The 16411-nt window shown below is 45.8% G+C and overlaps 1 protein-coding gene and 1 pseudogene across 1 annotated transcript; one reads left to right on the top strand and one right to left on the bottom strand.

Moving 5' to 3' along the window:
- Positions 1-1830: 1830 nt before the first annotated feature.
- Positions 1831-10680, bottom strand: LOC123167411 (DNA-directed RNA polymerases IV and V subunit 2). The gene is made up of 8 exons (XM_044585247.1): positions 10492-10680; positions 9020-9643; positions 8346-8555; positions 6509-7380; positions 6124-6415; positions 4865-5788; positions 2706-2977; positions 1831-2497 (listed from the first exon to the last, which is right to left on the bottom strand). The coding sequence occupies exons 2-8, from the start codon at positions 9623-9625 to the stop codon at positions 1996-1998; spliced, it is 3678 nt and encodes a 1225-aa protein (XP_044441182.1). The 5' UTR covers positions 9626-9643; positions 10492-10680; the 3' UTR covers positions 1831-1995.
- Positions 10681-11770: 1090 nt separating this feature from the next.
- LOC123171127 (cation/calcium exchanger 1-like) lies at positions 11771-12976 on the top strand (annotated as a pseudogene).
- The last annotated feature ends 3435 nt before the right edge of the window (positions 12977-16411 follow it).

The raw sequence follows: 16411 nt of genomic DNA, 5'->3' as shown, positions 1-16411 counted from the left end.
GTTTTTTTCTTTTGCGAAAAGTCACGGTTTTCTTCCGTGAGAGGCACGGTTGTGCTTTAGCGAGAGTCACGGCCGTGCCTTTTGGAAAAAAACGCGTTTTATGTTTTTCTTTCTTTCTTGAGAGTCACGGTTGTGCTTCCGCGAGAGGCACGGCTGTGCCTCTCGGAAAGGAAAAAACAAAACGTGTTTTCTGTTTTTTTTCTTTCGCGAGAGTCACGGTTTTGCTTTCGCGAGAGTCACGGCCGTGCCTCTCGGAAAAGGAAAAAATACGCGTTTTCTGTTTTTTTTTGTTTCGCGAAAGTCGCGGTTTTGCTTTCGCCAGAGGCACGGTTGTGCTTTCGCGAGAGTCACGGGCGTGCCTCTTTCGGAAAGGGGAAAAAACGCGTTTTCTATTTTTTTTCCTTCCACAAGAGTCACGGTTTTGCTTCCCCGAGAGGCACGGTTGTGATTTCGCGAAAGGCACGGGCGTGCCTCTTTCAGAAAGGGAAAACAATACGTGCTCCCGGTTTGGTTTTTTCGTCCGGTTTTTTGTCCGGTTTTTTTCATGAAAAAAAAGTTCGTCAAAACCTATCAACATGGGATCTAGTTTTGAAGATCTCGACGCGAGGAATCCAATGGTGAAAACAGTTTGAGATTTGGACGCACAGTTTAAGAGATAAAACATTTTGAATAAACGGATCTACGAAAAAAGGGAAAACTACCAGGTTGCGACAAGTGGCGCGCTGCATGTGCGCCACTTGTCGTGACCTGGGAAGGTGGAGTGTTCTTTGCAACGAGTACTCCTTAATTAGTGATTTCGACTAGAGTCTGGCAGGGCGGATTTGAGGCCCAGCCAGGTTCAAAACGAAAAGGCTCTATCAATTCGTTCCAGGCAATGTCGACAAAGAAGGGGGTGGTTTGACTCTCGAGCTCATCTGCACTTGTCACGAACAGGAAAATAAAAAAATACTAAGGAATTCAAAAAATTCTGAAATTTTTCCATGGTAGACGTTTCAATGCGTGAGGATCGTGCAAAATTTCAGCTCATTTGGACATCCGGGTAGCTCTCAGCAAAAAAAATAAATTTGAGGTATGTGAAACAGTGTATTGTTCGGACAGATTTTGTTTTTTGCTGAGAGCTACTCATATGTCCAAACGACCTGAAATTTGGCACGGATCTCACACACGGGAACATCTTCCATGCAAAAAAAATCGTATTCTTTTTTGAATTTTTAGTATTTTTTTTATTTTACTGTTCATAGAGTGCAGATGAGCTCGGGCTCTGAAATGAATATTCAACTATTAATTCATTCCAAGGACAGTCGGTCTCTTTTGTTACTCTAAGTGAAATTGCGATCCAAGAGGGGGATTTCAATTAAAAGAGGTATGTGTGTTTTTGAGAAGGAGAATTTGACAGTGAGCACTGAGCAGATTAGCAAGGAATTTCTGTGTTTGCGAACATAGAGGTGTCAATTATCTTGCAAAAGCTGGCAGAAAATGTGACATATGTATTTTTTTAACACATTACAGACGCAAGCGCTCATATACACGCGCATACACTTACTCCTATAAAGGCACACACGTACACCCTACCCTATAAGCATCTTCGAAAGACTAAGCCGGCATATGTATTGTGAAGTTGCAGCCCGAGGTCTCACCATTGAAAAAAGGCGCAGCATGAGTGGGGTTCAGAAAGGTGAAGATTATGACACACAAATTGCAACCTCGAAACGTAACAAGGCTATACAATGGTAAATACGCATTGCACCTGTTTTTTTTTTCATGGGCATTGCACCTGTTTCTAGCAGTCAGAGCAACGCTGAATATCAGAACGGAAGCATACCAACCATATAACAATCCATAGAATGGTTCGACATTTCATCAAATTAGACAGCACGGTGCAGGTTTCAGTAATAATAGCCTTAAATAAAAAGTCTTGTGAAAGTTGAAGGCCCAATCGGTGTTAGGTTTCACAGCATAGGGCAGGTTCATCATTTTCAAGAGAGCGATCATGTTCTAACTGGCCTCGGTCTCGAACTTGAGGCAGATCCCCATGCTGAAGAGCTCCTGGTAGAGCAGCTTTGCGCCGTAGGGCACCTTGATCCGGAGTATGTTCTCCGCGGACTTGCAGAAGCCACAGTAGGGGCCGTGGACCTTCCTCCCCCCTTCGACGGGCCTCAAGACCACGTTCGCCACCCGCTCACACACCTGGCAGATGTGCAGCTGGGACACGTCGCTGAGCGTGAAGAGCCGCTCATGGAGGTTGGCAGTGGCGCCATGAGCGAGGAGGCAGTCACGCTCCATCTCCCCGAACTTGACACCACCGAACCTCTTCCTGTCCACCACTGGCTGCCTCGTGAGCGGGTGCACCGGCCCGGTGTTGCGCAACTTCACCTTGTCCTCGGCCATGTGAGTCAGCCTCTGATAGTAGGTTGGCCCCATGAACACCAAAGATCTCATCCTTTCACCGTTGTGGCCATTCAGAACGCTCTCGCCTCCCCACCTTGAAAACCCAGCCCTGGATTGTGGTGCAATGAAACAAGGCAAAAGTGCATCAGCAAGAGTCACAAAATAGTAAGCGTGTGGGCATGAGCATGTAAATTTGCATCTTATTCTGCTGGGCGGTTCGCCTTGCGCACGACGTGTATGTTTGCGCGTGGAAGAAAAGAATCATGGTCGCAACAGAAAATTTAAGAAAACAATCAAATTCCGCATTACATACTTACTTGTGCAATTGCTCCGTGATCACGTCCACAGACGGAGTGGTAAATGGCGTTGCAAATTTGGACAACCCACCAAGTGCTATTCCCTTGCCCAATGCAGCCTCAAGCAGCTGACCAGGAGTTTGGCGAGTTGGAAAGCCATGTGGATTTATCACGATATCTGGAACTATTCCTTGGCACGTAAATGGGAAGTTCTCCTGAGAATCCACAAGACCAACAACTCCTTTCTGGCCATGCATGCTGGCGAACTTGTCTCCAACACAAGGTTGGCGAACCTACAGCAAGTGTCAGATTTATAAAATGACTAAATTTAACAAAATGTCAATCAAGCGGTAAATTTTACTCTCTGCACAATTATATGGTGCAACACATTCCAATGCTCAACTTCGACCATCAATATCTCCAATGAAACATAGACTATATGCGACAAAAGTTATAACATTGAATTCTTTCTTGATAAAGTGTTTGATGGTATAAGTTTTATAACACATTACTTATACTTATATCGGTTTTATTGATGGTCAAAGTCAAAACACGGAAAACAGTGAGGCCATGTAAATAGGGACGGAGGGAGTATATAGGAGTTCAGGACCATCGAAAGTAAATATTGCTATGGTTCATATGCAGGTATTAGAACAGAACAGAAATACGAAAACAGAAAACAAAGATTCATAATACAATGGCAGCTGAGGTGATCTCAGAGGCTCAAGGCTCTAATCTAAATAACAGAGGCAAACATTGTAGACCATCCATCAGTATCATCTCCTAAAATTATACTCCCTCCATTCCATAATGTAGTGTGTATAAATTTTTTCAATAGTCAAACTTTGCAAACTTTGACCATGTTTAGAGAGAAATATATTTACATTTATAGTACCAAATGCATATCACTGGATACATACTGAGTTAAATTTTCGTATTTATATGTTTGGTATTGTATATATAGATAGTTTTCTTCATTAAATTGGTCAAATTTTGCTAAGTTTGACTTTTCAGAAAATCTATATGCACTACATTATGGAACAGAGGGCGTAATAACCATCATCAGATGAGCAAAATCAAACATGTCATCAAAAGGTAAACACTATTATAATGGATGTTTAATCACTGTTCCATGGGGGAATGCCAATATATGTCATGTACTCCCTCCGTTCCGATTTACTTGTCGTGGTTTTAGTTCAAATTTGAACTAAACTAAAACCACGACGAGTAAATCGGAACGGAGGGAGTACTAATTAACAATCACATCATATAAAATATACCTGTAGCATAAGCCACCCATCAAATTATTGACATCAATAACATGAGTGAATTCACGAGAGACAAACCAAACCAAACATGTGCACAACATCATGCTGAAGTCACATTGTATTTTCTGCATATGTCGTTACAATTGATGGAAAGGCATCACGGACAACAAGAAAAACTGATCGAAGATGGGAAAAGTCAAAGGAAACATATGGTGCCTGGTTAGCTATTTTTAAACTAGACTAACATAGGAGTCCTTGATAGGTGAAGATTTTTTGCTCCCAAACTCAAGTGAACTCTAATTTATTTGGAAAGTGTATTTTTATGTTTCAAAATACAATATGGTAAGCAAAACTGAATTCTCTTCATTTCCAGGCCGCGCAAAAAAAAGGTGGTCTAAAATAGAAAATATTTATTTTGTACAACCTCTGTATACTAATATAAGACGTTTTCGCAGTTCAATTCAATTTGAACTGCAAAAACGTCTTTAGATTAGTTTACAGAGGGAGTACTTTACTATGTTAGCTTATCTTTGTTTTCTTGCCCACCCATGAATGAAAACACTTTCCACGAAATCATGCAGATTTGCAGAGTATTTCCACATGTGCACATGGGGATTTTTCAGACTGTTTTTGAAACTTCGAAAATAAATTTTCCAACTTTAAAAAATAAATAAAGAGTAGTATCTAGGAGGAGCATATGTCACTTGTCCAACACAAAAGAAAATATTGATAGTAAAAATTACATTGTAGAAACGCAACATATGAGGAATTTCAGTTTGATCTTTTGGATATAAAGACAATTAAACAGATAAAATATAATGCCAAGCAGAACTGTCTATTAATGCCACAGCATGTAAACAAGGATCATGAAATAAAATGCAGAATAACTTCTGTAAATATTATATTATTCACCTGTCTTAGAGTAACAACTGCAGAGTTCTTCCCATCATCATTAGCTGAAAGAACAACCTTGTCCACCATCCCTCTTTCAGTATGCATAAGCTTCCTACTATGATCTTCACCAGACTCTGAGACCTTCCCAATGACAATGTCGCCAGTTTGAAGACTGGCTCCAACATATGGTAATCCATCGATATCCAGACTGTCAACACGTCCTTTCTTGCTTTGGGTTTTTCCAAAGTCAATTTTTTCCCTGTGTTTGAGTCTTCTGGTCACCTCTTTGTTTTCTATCTGTGCTTTGTAGCTCTTGAAATGAAGTGTCCGGAACATGCCACGCTCTAACGAAGCCCTATTAAATACCAGGGAGTCTTCTTGGTTAAATCCCTGATGAACATTGACTGAAACTATTGCATTTTGGCCATTGAAATACTCTGGTCTAGTAAGGCCTCTCTTACCAAGACAGTCAGATAATACAGTTTTGAACAGGGGTCTCTGTGGATAGTACATTTGATGAAAAAGGGTATCGACTCTATACTGAGAATTTGTAGGCGAGTAGCCAATAGCCTGTTGTGATAGTTTTTCAGCTTGCATCAAAACTCTCTTAGCAGCATTGTGGTTGACAAAGGGAATGATACCACAGCTCAACCCTAGCAAGAAAGAAGGGTCGAGCTCACAATGGCTATAGTACAAAAGACCCTCTTTTTGGTCCCCTGAAAAGAGATCCTTAATTCCACAAGCACATTGGATATCCTCCTCCTCTTCAGCACCAATCAGTTCAATTATATTTTGGTCCATAAGTTGCTGAAACGAGTATGATCCACCATTCGGTTTAGCGATGCTTTTAAGATTTTCAACTATAAGAAGTGGTCTTAGAATTCTCCCCGCATCAGAAAAGACACGAACTTCTTTATGTAGCTTGTCCCTTTTGATTTCCACCTAAATAAAGTTACACATGGAAACAAGAACCATGTTATCTTGTGGTACATATGTGTTCTTACATACTCCACAGAATAGAAAACCATATTCTCATGCTTGTGGCAAAATATGGCGCAACAATGATATATCTCAAATACACAATGTCTGAGCTCGGATTACCAAGATTTGGTAAGAAACTAATAATCATGCACAAAATGAACAATGTAAATAAATCATGAGAAGTATTTCAATTTGCACGAAAGGGCAAATGCACTTCAGGTATAAAAACTAACAAACATGATCCAAGGTGAAAATTGGGCAATTAAACAGAATAAGGAAATAGGCAAACTGCAAACCTGTGGATCAATTTGCTTGCTGCGTCTCATATTTCTTAGATTCGTAACAAATTCGCCTGGGTATGCACTCACACCAACCAAATCTCCATTCAAGAAGATCTTTTCTGTACCGCCAATCTCTTGTACAAGAACTTCATCTAGTTTCTTCATTCCACAAGAGACAAATAAGTCAATCAAAGGCTTCCTCATCACAGAGCTAACCACAGCACTGGCAGCTAGGTTCTTCACAAATCCACATTTTTCACCATCAGGAGTGGACATGAAACATAATTTACCCCAGTAGGAGGGATTCCTACAGAAGTATTTTCCATCTCAGTTCACAATATGATATTTAGAAAGCATAGAATGTACATGAACCACTATGCGTAAAAAGGGAACAACTTACGGATATCTAGCATCTCCAGCACTTCCCCAGTATGCAGACAATTGTCTTGTCTTTCTCATGTCCGACATCATTTGAAGCGGATTTGTTCTTCTAAGGGTTGCAACAATCCCTGAGCACCTTCCATATTTATATGGGTGGCACCAGGAACCGGTGGAGAAGGCACGGTTCAGACCATTGGTAATAATTGAGGCATCAACATACTGATCGAGAACTTGTAAGTCACCATCACCACTCAGATGCTTCTGCATTACCTTGACCATGTGTCTCGCTGCATGCCTAAGATGACCCCAAAGTTCTCTACGGAGCAGCTGACATGCTAGATCTAGCCTCTTGTTACGGAAATCATCCTTATTATCACATTTCCGACGGCCACAGTAGGCCATTAGCAGGCATTTCATCATGTAACCCAAGAAAAGTGCTTTGCACCTATTGTCACTGACTTCAGGAAACAGATATCTACCAACATACCCATCGAAGGATTCTTCTGGCGGGAACTTCGTTTTCCTGATATACTCATCAACATATTGACGGGCTCTACCTCCTCCGCGGAAGCCTTCACATTGTTCATGAGATTGTCTTATAGTTGCTGATAATATGTTGACCAAAGAAGCATCACAATCTTGTATGTCGATCATATCAAAAGCTTCCTTATCTGATGATACACCTAGTGCAAAAAACATTATCCATATTGGCATAGTCGCACCCAAGAAGGAGAGACTAATGACTTTATGGAAACCATCATTCTCTTTAGACGGAACAAGTTTAACATATATCTTTTCTCGTCTTATTTGAGACAAGTAAGAAGCATCCCAACTCGGGGAGTTAGTGACCCAAATCCTGGATAAGCATCTCCCTTCTTCAGCAATAAATGCCTACAGAGTTGAAAGCAATTAAAACATCTGAGGTTAAAAACCCAGATGTGGTACAAAGACAACATTTCTACATGGCATAAGTAATTGATGTTAAGAGTTATATTATGTTTCTGTGTAGCCTGTATAGCCCCCCATAGTACATGGGGCTTTCTGCATATTTACCACCTGTAAATTGTATGTATATATATACTGGCCCCAGGAAATACAAGTTGCATATTTCCTAGCAATAGACTTCCTCAAAGCCATTCCAGAAGAGATTCTGAAGAATTGTGGGCAAGGGCAGTTCAGCAACTGAAAATTTCTTCACCAAAATTACACTATAATTCAAGTGTGAGTTATTCGAACAGGTCTGTATTAAAATATTGCATAACAGATCTAAGTAGCACAATCAATTTCCTTACACCTATAAAAAAACAAGTTGTGGTTATGGTCTGTTTCCCCTGGGGTTCTAGTATACCAACTGTTGGGTTTGCTTCCAACAAAGATTGAGATCAGATTGCTCACCATCCAGTGAATTCTGTTTTGCCAAAAACAACCCAATCTATATAAAGCTTGCAGGCACGCCGAGCACCGAGCAGTACTTAAAATTAGTTAGTCTTGTAAATATGCAATATGAATTATTTTTTCCGTAGCAACGCACAGGTTCCTTGCTAGTAATTCATAAAGTTCCAGTTTAACTATGGTTACGTTCTTAAAAGTATATCACAAGTCAAGATAGATTTTGCTAAATTCATATATATGTATGGCAGTAGCAGGATTCCTCTCTTGCATGATTTTTCAGATGTTCTACTAAATAAATGTCATCGGATATCTGAAACGAGATATTTCCATTCAAATTTAAAAATAGCATAGAGTTGCAGCTCCTTTAAAGGATATAAAATGTGCAATACAATGTGAAGATGCAATGATTATTGTGGAAACATGTTCAGAACAGAATTAATAGGATACATCATGTAAGGCAATACCTTTTCGGTTCCCTTGATCAGAAAGTATCCACCATAATCAAACTGGCATTCAGTTTCCTGATGTTCATACAGCCAGCACAAACTTGACTTCACCATGACAGGTAACCTGCCGATGGTGACCCATTTAGTTTCTGGAGACAATATAAGTTTCTTCTGGATATATGGATCCTTCCCAGTTTTTGATTTGTCGCTTTGATTGAGTGAATAAACCTAATACATACAGTGAAAACACTAATAAATCAGATGGAACAACATATAACAAGATCTCAGATTCTCGGTTACACAAAATTCAGCATGATATATTGACTACAAACAGGAGAATAACTTTAACTCACATCCACTTATTAGTACAGGAAAACAATTGTGTGGTTTCGCTAAGGTGGGACATGTCAAGATCAATGTTAGAGTGCTGAGAAAGAGCATAATCAACACATGTAATGCAAACTTACAAGAGCATTGCATGCACAGTAAGAGAAAAAAATATAAGAGACATGGATAAAGTGTCATATGGCGTTCAACACAACAAGTAAACATCAGTTTCATCACAAGAAGTTAAAACCCATTAAGCATTAACTTCTGTGATTATACTTCTAAAGTAGAAAATACTATCCAAAAGGGTTGAGATCAATTTTAAATTCCCTATAAAGGCATGACTGAGTAGGGAGCATCCTGACCTGAACAGTCATTTCTACATTCATCTTAGAAGAATATGTCATGTTCTGAAGGCGAGCATGTACAGGCTTCAGTCTGAGTTTCTGCTCATCGAGCTCACTGTTGTCAGCCCAAAACGTCGGCTTCTCAAGCTCCACTCTGCCAAACTTAACGGTTGCATGTCTCCAGTCACCTACACTCTTTGAAGGATCATAATCAGGTTCAACAGTTATTTCCCCTAGAGAATCAACGAGCTCTTGTAGCCCATGGGAGATAAAATCATTGTAAGAGTTTATCTGATGGCTGATGAGTCCTTTTTCAGTGAAGAATGATCGTGCCGCTTCTTTACAAAACTTCTCCAGGCTTTCAATATTGAAGTCAATTGGTACTTGCGCACTTGGGTCTGAAGAAGACTTCAGTTTCCCTTCATCTACCACAGAAGGTATTCCTTTCAAATCCACATCCATAGGAGACAGCCCTCCAGATGGTTTCTGCTCCCCTTTTGCATCCTGTTTTACATAAAACCTGCCTTCCTCGTCGCAATCCAAAACCATGAAATCCGTGACATCGATCTCAGTATCTGGTCCATTTGGTGACTGCTGATCGAGGTTCGTTTCCGGCTCTTCCATCGCTGAACCACCGGGTAGCTGCCAAATGTCAACAAAAGGGATTTTTATCAGTTTTCACAGGAGAGAAAGAAAAGGAACACATGTCAACAAAAGCCCCTTCTCTGAATAAACAAGAGAAGAGGAACATTGCAACGGAGTCATACATTATGCAATCTGGCTGCAATTAAAGGACGGGTCAACAGAAGACATGCAGAGATAGCTCCACAAGACAAGACATTGGCCACTGAATACCAGAACCACCAACAATTTCCTAGACAGCAACAACATAACATAAAAAATAATGCAGATACAACACGCGTCAGACGGCCATTTCGCCTAAACCTTCACTTGAGCAGCGCAGCAATCTAACAAAACGTCAATTTTAAGAGAACTTTTGTGTCCAATCGTGGTTGGCCACATGTCGCAAGGCAATGGCATCAGATGGAGAAATCGACCACTTGACGCAGATCAAGACAAGGGTCCCTCCGCATTAACATAACCCCAGCGTCGCAAAGCACGCCGCTCAACTCGCCGCATCGCGCAGGGCAGAAACCACCGAAGGGTGTGTATAAACGAAAAGCAGAGCACCGGCGGCTCCTGCGCGCGGCGAGGCCACGGCCTCCCTCACTAAACCCTCGCTCGTGCCGCACAAGCTCTCTCTTTTTTTTCCCCGGAAGAGCACAAGCTCGGGCCGCGACCAAACGAACGAACGATCTAACACGCGGAGACAAACCGCAGCGCGGCCGCGAGCAGAGCAGAGCAGAGGGCAGAGGCGACATTGCACCCGAGACGCAGCGAGAAAACCCCCGCGACGGCGGCGTCGAGAAACAAAACAAGAGACAAAAGCGGGGAAATGGGGGGTATGGGCCGGGGGACGGTGGGACTACCTGCGCGCCGGCGATCGCCGAACGCCGCCGCCGGGGGCGAGAGAAACCCTACGACGTTGTGGTCAAGGTTGGGGCTTTTTTTTTTTATTTGGAAGGTTGGGGTTTTAGGCAGGCAGAGAGCGTGAGAGCGACGCGACCGAGGAGGTGGTGACTGGTGAGGACGAAGCAAGGACAGAGGAGGGAAGGGAGTGAGGGCCCTCCCCTTCGGCTTCGCTTTATGGATGAAGGATCCTGCCGTGCAGTGAAGCAGGATCGGCACAGCCAGGAGTGGGAGCGCGCCTCCGGTTGTTGGGATTGGGGCTGGGGTTTTTGCTCCGCTCGTCCTTCCCCTCTGTCTGTCGATTTGACTGCTGGGTGCCGGTCCCATCTGTCGGTGTGATGACCGGAGGCGCCGGGGTCCATTGCATTCCGATCTGCAACGGGTCGACGGATGGCTTGCTCTCGAGGTAATAGCACTGCAGGTCCTTGAATGATGGTTTGATCTTCAAACTTACAAAAATGAATTATTTGATCCTGGAACTTGTTCTCAAGGTGCACATTTGGGCCAATCAACAACAGCCAAGTGGAGCCAGCTGGCCTGAGCTGGTCAGCGCCGCATTTTTTGCATTTAGCCCCTTTCTGTTTATCGAAATTAAACCGCGGGATACCTCTGCTGGAGTGGATAGCTAGCTCTCTGCAGCCTCGCCTCGACGCACCCATGCCAGCTGCTCGACGGCGGGGACGCGCGGAGGGACACGTCGGCCGAGGTGCCTAGGCTCGGCCGGGGGGCGGGACGGTGGCGCCGTCGCGTGGCGGCGAAAAGACGGCCGGGAGGTACTCATCGGTGTGGCACGCGAAGGTGGAGCGGCTGAAGTGCCTCACTAGCCTCTGCCTGCCCTGCAAAGACCAACGGCTCACGGTGCCAGAGAACAAACCGCATAAATGCATGCATGCATCGACGACACGGAGGAGGCTTGTGCGTGCGTGCACGTTCGTTACCTGTATGTACGCGGCGCCGATGTTGATGATCTTGCCGCTGCCGAGCGACCGGTTCCAGCCACGTCCGTGCAGGGCGTAGTGCAGCCCGCGCGCCGCGTCGGCCGTCGTGAGGTTGACGAAGGCGTACCCCTAGTTGCGGCAACGCTGAATGCTTTAATTTGCACGTTGCAAAACAGAAGAAGATCTTGACCGTGGAGTTTTTGAACTGCTGGAAGATTCATTCAGGCTAGAAGACCAAACTAACTAAAGTTATGCATGCTTTCATTGGTTGTTTGTTCCCCTGGCTTGCTTTGGTTGTTTGTCGCTCGAGGAGCTCTTCGCCGCGCTGCGCCTGCCCCACGCCCTCGCCGGCGTCACGCTCCCCTCGCTCGGCAACGGCGCGCTGGTCGGCGCGCTCTTCGTGACCACCGTCGTCGCCAGTGTCGTCGCGCTCGCTGCCGTCGTGGAGATGCGCGGGTTCGTGCGCGACCTCTGCTTCCTCTTCTTCGCGCTCTGCAACCTCGTGCGTGTGCTCGTGAGCGGCATGGTCAACGTCTGGGTGACCGCGTCCTTCGTGTCCATCTACGTGGCCTACGTCGTCCTCGTCTGGACCTCCCAGTGCTGCGCCGAGCCGGGGAAACCGCCGCACCCCGACCTCGCGGCGTCGCTCCTCCTAGAGGACGACGACGACGACGTACCTCTCCTGCCGTCCTACTCTCCAAGATCGCGCAGGCTCCACGACAGCAGCCTGCCTGCATTACCTCGTGTGCGAGCTCCGCATGCCGTTGTACCTCCCGCGCCGCCTCACCATCCCGGGCATCGCCGCGCACCGCTGGTCTCGGCCCAGCGCCGTGGCCTTCGCCGCGCTGGCGCCCGTGCTCCTCGCCACGACGTGGAACTCGCACAACACGGCGAAATCATCCTCGCGCCACGCCGCCACCACAACAGTGACGACCACGCGATCCTCCTCGCCGGCGGCGTCCTTGGCCTCCTCCTCGCGGCCCTCGCCGCGGCCACAACGGACGCCGCGTCCCCTCCCCACGGGCGCCCGCGTGCTGTCGCTGGCGGTGGGGTTCCTGATGAGCGTACAGGGGATCTGGGCATACACCCTGGCGCGTGAACTGGTGGCGCTCCTGGTGGCCATCGGGTACCGTACATGGTGGGCGTGACGGTGCTGGCATGCGGAGACTCGTTGGGCGACCTAGTCTCCAACGTGGCGATGACGACGCACAGGGGCCCCGACGGCGCGCAGATGGCCGTGTCATCCTGCTGCGCCGGGCCGCTGTTCAACACGGTGGTGGGGTTGAGGCTTTCGCTGACCCTGGCGGCGGGCGCGCAGTACCTGGCACCGTTCACGCTCCCGGCGGACGCAGCGGTGTACGAGACGGTGGGGTTGCTGTGCACCAGGCTGGCGTGGGTGCTGGTGGTGGTGAAGGCGAGGGGCATGCGGCTCGACCGGGTGCACGGGGTGGGCCTCATCGTCATCTACGTCCGCGTGCTCGACAGCCTCGGCCTCTGGTTCGAGTAGCGACGGCAGCACACAGAGGAAGCCGCTCTGCTCCCGTCAATGGCAACCACTGTCTACTGATGTACGTAGATGGAGGATGATAGTTGATAGATCAGATGCTTGTACAGTCGTAGTAGCACTAGCTGGTACTATAGTATTAGCCTGTAGGTGATTACCGGTGGATTAGTTAGTGGTGTAATTGTTGCTTGTTTTGGTTGGCATCAAGATGATTTCCCCATGAGTTGAAATCGATAAACGACAGGGAGCTAAATGCAAAAGTGCGGGGCTGACCGGCTTGGTCCAGTTGGCTCCACTTGGCTGCATATGATTGGCTGAGGACCAAATGTGCACCTTGAGGACAAGTTAGAGGACCAAATAATCCACTTTTGCAAGTTTGAGGACTAAAGCATCACATGCAATACAAGTTCGAGGACCTGCAGTGCTATTACCTCCTTGCTCTCCGATGTTAGGGATGGCAGTAGAAGGCGAGTGCGGCCACGGGCGCCTGCTGGTCCGTGCTGTCTCACCGATGTCATTTTCTCTTATGATACTTGTCACAAAAGTTATGTAAATCACGCATTGTTAGCAACTACTCCCTTCGTCCGATGAAAATTGTATATATAGAAATTTTAGGATAAATTATGAAGTGGAGTAAAAAGTGCATTGAAAAAGTGCAAGCCCACATCTCTTTCCTCTTTAATTACCCAACCCCCAATGAGCTAAATACATGTAGAAAGTAAGGAGACCGTGTGTAAAATGTTGTTGGTCTCGATTACCGTGTGATGGGAGAGAAACATTTTTTTCTATTTTAAAGTGCATTGGGAAGATAGAAGTACACTTTTTTGTGGACAAATTTTAAAACCAAATGTACACTCTTCACCGGACGTAACTGAGAGATGCACATAAGACTATCCATAATGGGAGTAATATAAGTGATAACATCACACATATTTATATCTTTATATTATATTATACCAATATAAAAAGACCCAAATGGGCAGATCCAAATAATCTCGGCCATCAAATCATGTCAATCCAACGACCTAGACTGCTTCAATGTCGAGCACTCAACACGTTTAGCGTGCAGTTAATTTCATACCAAATATAGTACTAATCACATAATAACACGTAAATAATATCCTACTTAATATCCGCATGCGCTTAATACACTTCCAAATTAACGTGCATTGCACGTACACGTTAACTAGTCTAGGCAAAATAGATAATATGGCAAATAATTAATGAGGAAAAAACCATATGATAACATAGTGTGTGTTTGTCCTATAGCGTGTTGGTCGTACATAGTATTTGTCGCGCCGGGTGCTTCTGGCTTCATCGGTACACGGTGCCTACGGCACAATTCCTGCTCACCTCCGGCTCGTCAAACCAGGGGCGGAGGAAAAGGGTGGACAGGGTGGGCTGCGACCCATCCTGGGATTTTGTATTGGGTTATATACCTATGCATATTTAGATGGGCCAGAGCCTTCTAAAAAAATGGATGGCCCAAAGGAAAAAAAGCCAAACATCATATTTGACCCAGCGCACACGGTACGCACAGAGCCACATCGATCCAACTAGTTCTTCCCATCCTCGACGGCCGACTCCCCAGCGGCTGAGCCGCCCCATTCCCGCTGCCTTGCCATTCCTCGCCGATCACCTGCCCGCCTGACCCTCGACGACAGCCGCGCCCCTTGCAAGCTGCGACCCTGCCCTGTCCACGCCCGTCTGGCGCCCCTGCAAAGCCGGTGGCAGCCGCCCGGTCACCAGTCCGGCACTCGCCCAGTTGCAAGTCAGGAGCCCTGCCCCAATTAGCCTGGTTTAAGGTACCCAATTTCATATTTAGCCATTTAGTGTTTACTTTTTTGTTGTGCTATGCTATCCAGTACATGATGTTCATGCATGAATCGAACACACACATAAATTTGGACATTATTTCTGCCTCAATTAGGTTATTGGTATAAAGTAAATTATGTTGAAGAATGAAGAGGACTGGAGGCATTGCCTCTCTTTTTCATAGGCATGCTGTTGGGAAACGTAGCATGCAATTTTAAAAAAATTCCTACGCTCACGCAAGATCTATCTAGGAGATGCATAGTAACGAGAGGGGGAAGTGTGTCCATGTACCCTCGTAGACCGAAAGCGGAAGCGTTTGACAACACGGTTGATGTAGTCGAACTTCTTCTAGATCCGACCGATCAAGCACCGAATGTACGGCACCTCCGAGTTCTGCACACGTTCAACGGGGTGACGTCCCTCGCCTTCTTGATCCAGCAAGGTGTCGAGGAAGTAGATGAGTTCTGCCAGCACGACGGCGTGGTGACGGTGATGGTGAAGTAATTCTTGCAGGGCTTCGCCTAAGCACCGCAAAACTATGACCAGGGGTGTAAACTGTGGAGGGGGGCGCCGCGCATGGCTAACGATTGTTGTTGTGTGTTCTAGGCGCCCCCTCCCCACATATATATAGGTGGGAGGGGGACGAGAGGTAGCCAGGGGCGCCCTAGGGTTGGCCGCCACCCCCTAGGGGCCCTGCCTTGCCCTGCGCCCCCCTTTCCATGTATGCATGAAGGGGAAGGAAAGAAGGGGGTGAGGGAAGGAAGTGGGAATCCTAATCCACACTTTCCTTTCCCTTCCCCCCTTTCCTTCTCCTCCTCCTATAGCCTTATAGGGTGCACCAGCCCCTTGTGGGCTGGTGTGTTCCTTAACAAGGCCCATATGGCCCATAGGATTGCCGGGGGTACCCGAAACACCTTCCGGTGACCCGATACCCTCCGGAACACTTCCGGTGTCCGAATACCATCATCCTATATATCAATCTTTTCCTCTCGGCCATTTCGAGACTCCTCATCATGTCCGTGATATCATCCAGGACTCCGAACAACATTCGGTCACCAAATCACATAACTCATATAATACTAAATCGTCATCGAACGTTAAGCGTGCGGAGCTACGGGTTTGAGAACTATGTAGACATGACCGAGATACCTCTCCGGTCAATAACCAATAGCGGAACCTAGATGCTCATATTGGCTCCTACATATTCTACGAAGACCTTTATCGGTCGAACCGTTATGACAACATACATTATTCGCTTTGTCATCGGTATGTTACTTGCCCGAGATTTGATCGTCGGTATCCACATACCTAGTTCAACCTCGTTACCAGCAAGTCTCTTTACTCGTTTCATAATACATCATCTTGTAACTAACTCATTAGTCACTTTGCTTGCAAGGCTTCTTATGATGTGCATTACCGAGAGGGCCCAGAGATACCTCTCCGATAGTTGGAGTGACAAATCCTAATCTCGATCTATGCCAACCCAACAAACACCTTCGGAGATACCTGTAGAGCATCTTTATAATCACCCAGTTATGTTGTGACGTTTGATAGCACACAAGGCATTCCTCCGGTATCCGGGAGTTGCATAATCTCATAGTCGAAGGAATATGTATTTGACAT

Source organism: Triticum aestivum, chromosome 7D (genome assembly GCF_018294505.1).
Source record: "Triticum aestivum cultivar Chinese Spring chromosome 7D, IWGSC CS RefSeq v2.1, whole genome shotgun sequence".
Lineage (NCBI taxonomy): Eukaryota > Viridiplantae > Streptophyta > Magnoliopsida > Poales > Poaceae > Triticum > Triticum aestivum.
The sequence above is the reverse complement of the archived record's forward strand: the minus strand, read 5'-3'. Positions and strand labels throughout refer to the sequence as shown.

What these genes read in the sequence shown, in the direction of transcription:
- LOC123167411 (XM_044585247.1), bottom strand. Translation starts at nt 9,625, where the DNA reads ATGGAAGAGCCGGAAACGAACCTCGATCAGCAGTCACCAAATGGACCA. An exon ending in GCAAGCAAATTGATCCACAG is followed by an intron (nt 5,789 to 6,123) that starts GTTTGCAGTTTG and finishes AACTTTATTTAG; the next exon opens with GTGGAAATCAAAAGGGACAA. An exon ending in ATCACGGAGCAATTGCACAA is followed by an intron (nt 2,498 to 2,705) that starts GTAAGTATGTAA and finishes ACCACAATCCAG; the next exon opens with GGCTGGGTTTTCAAGGTGGG.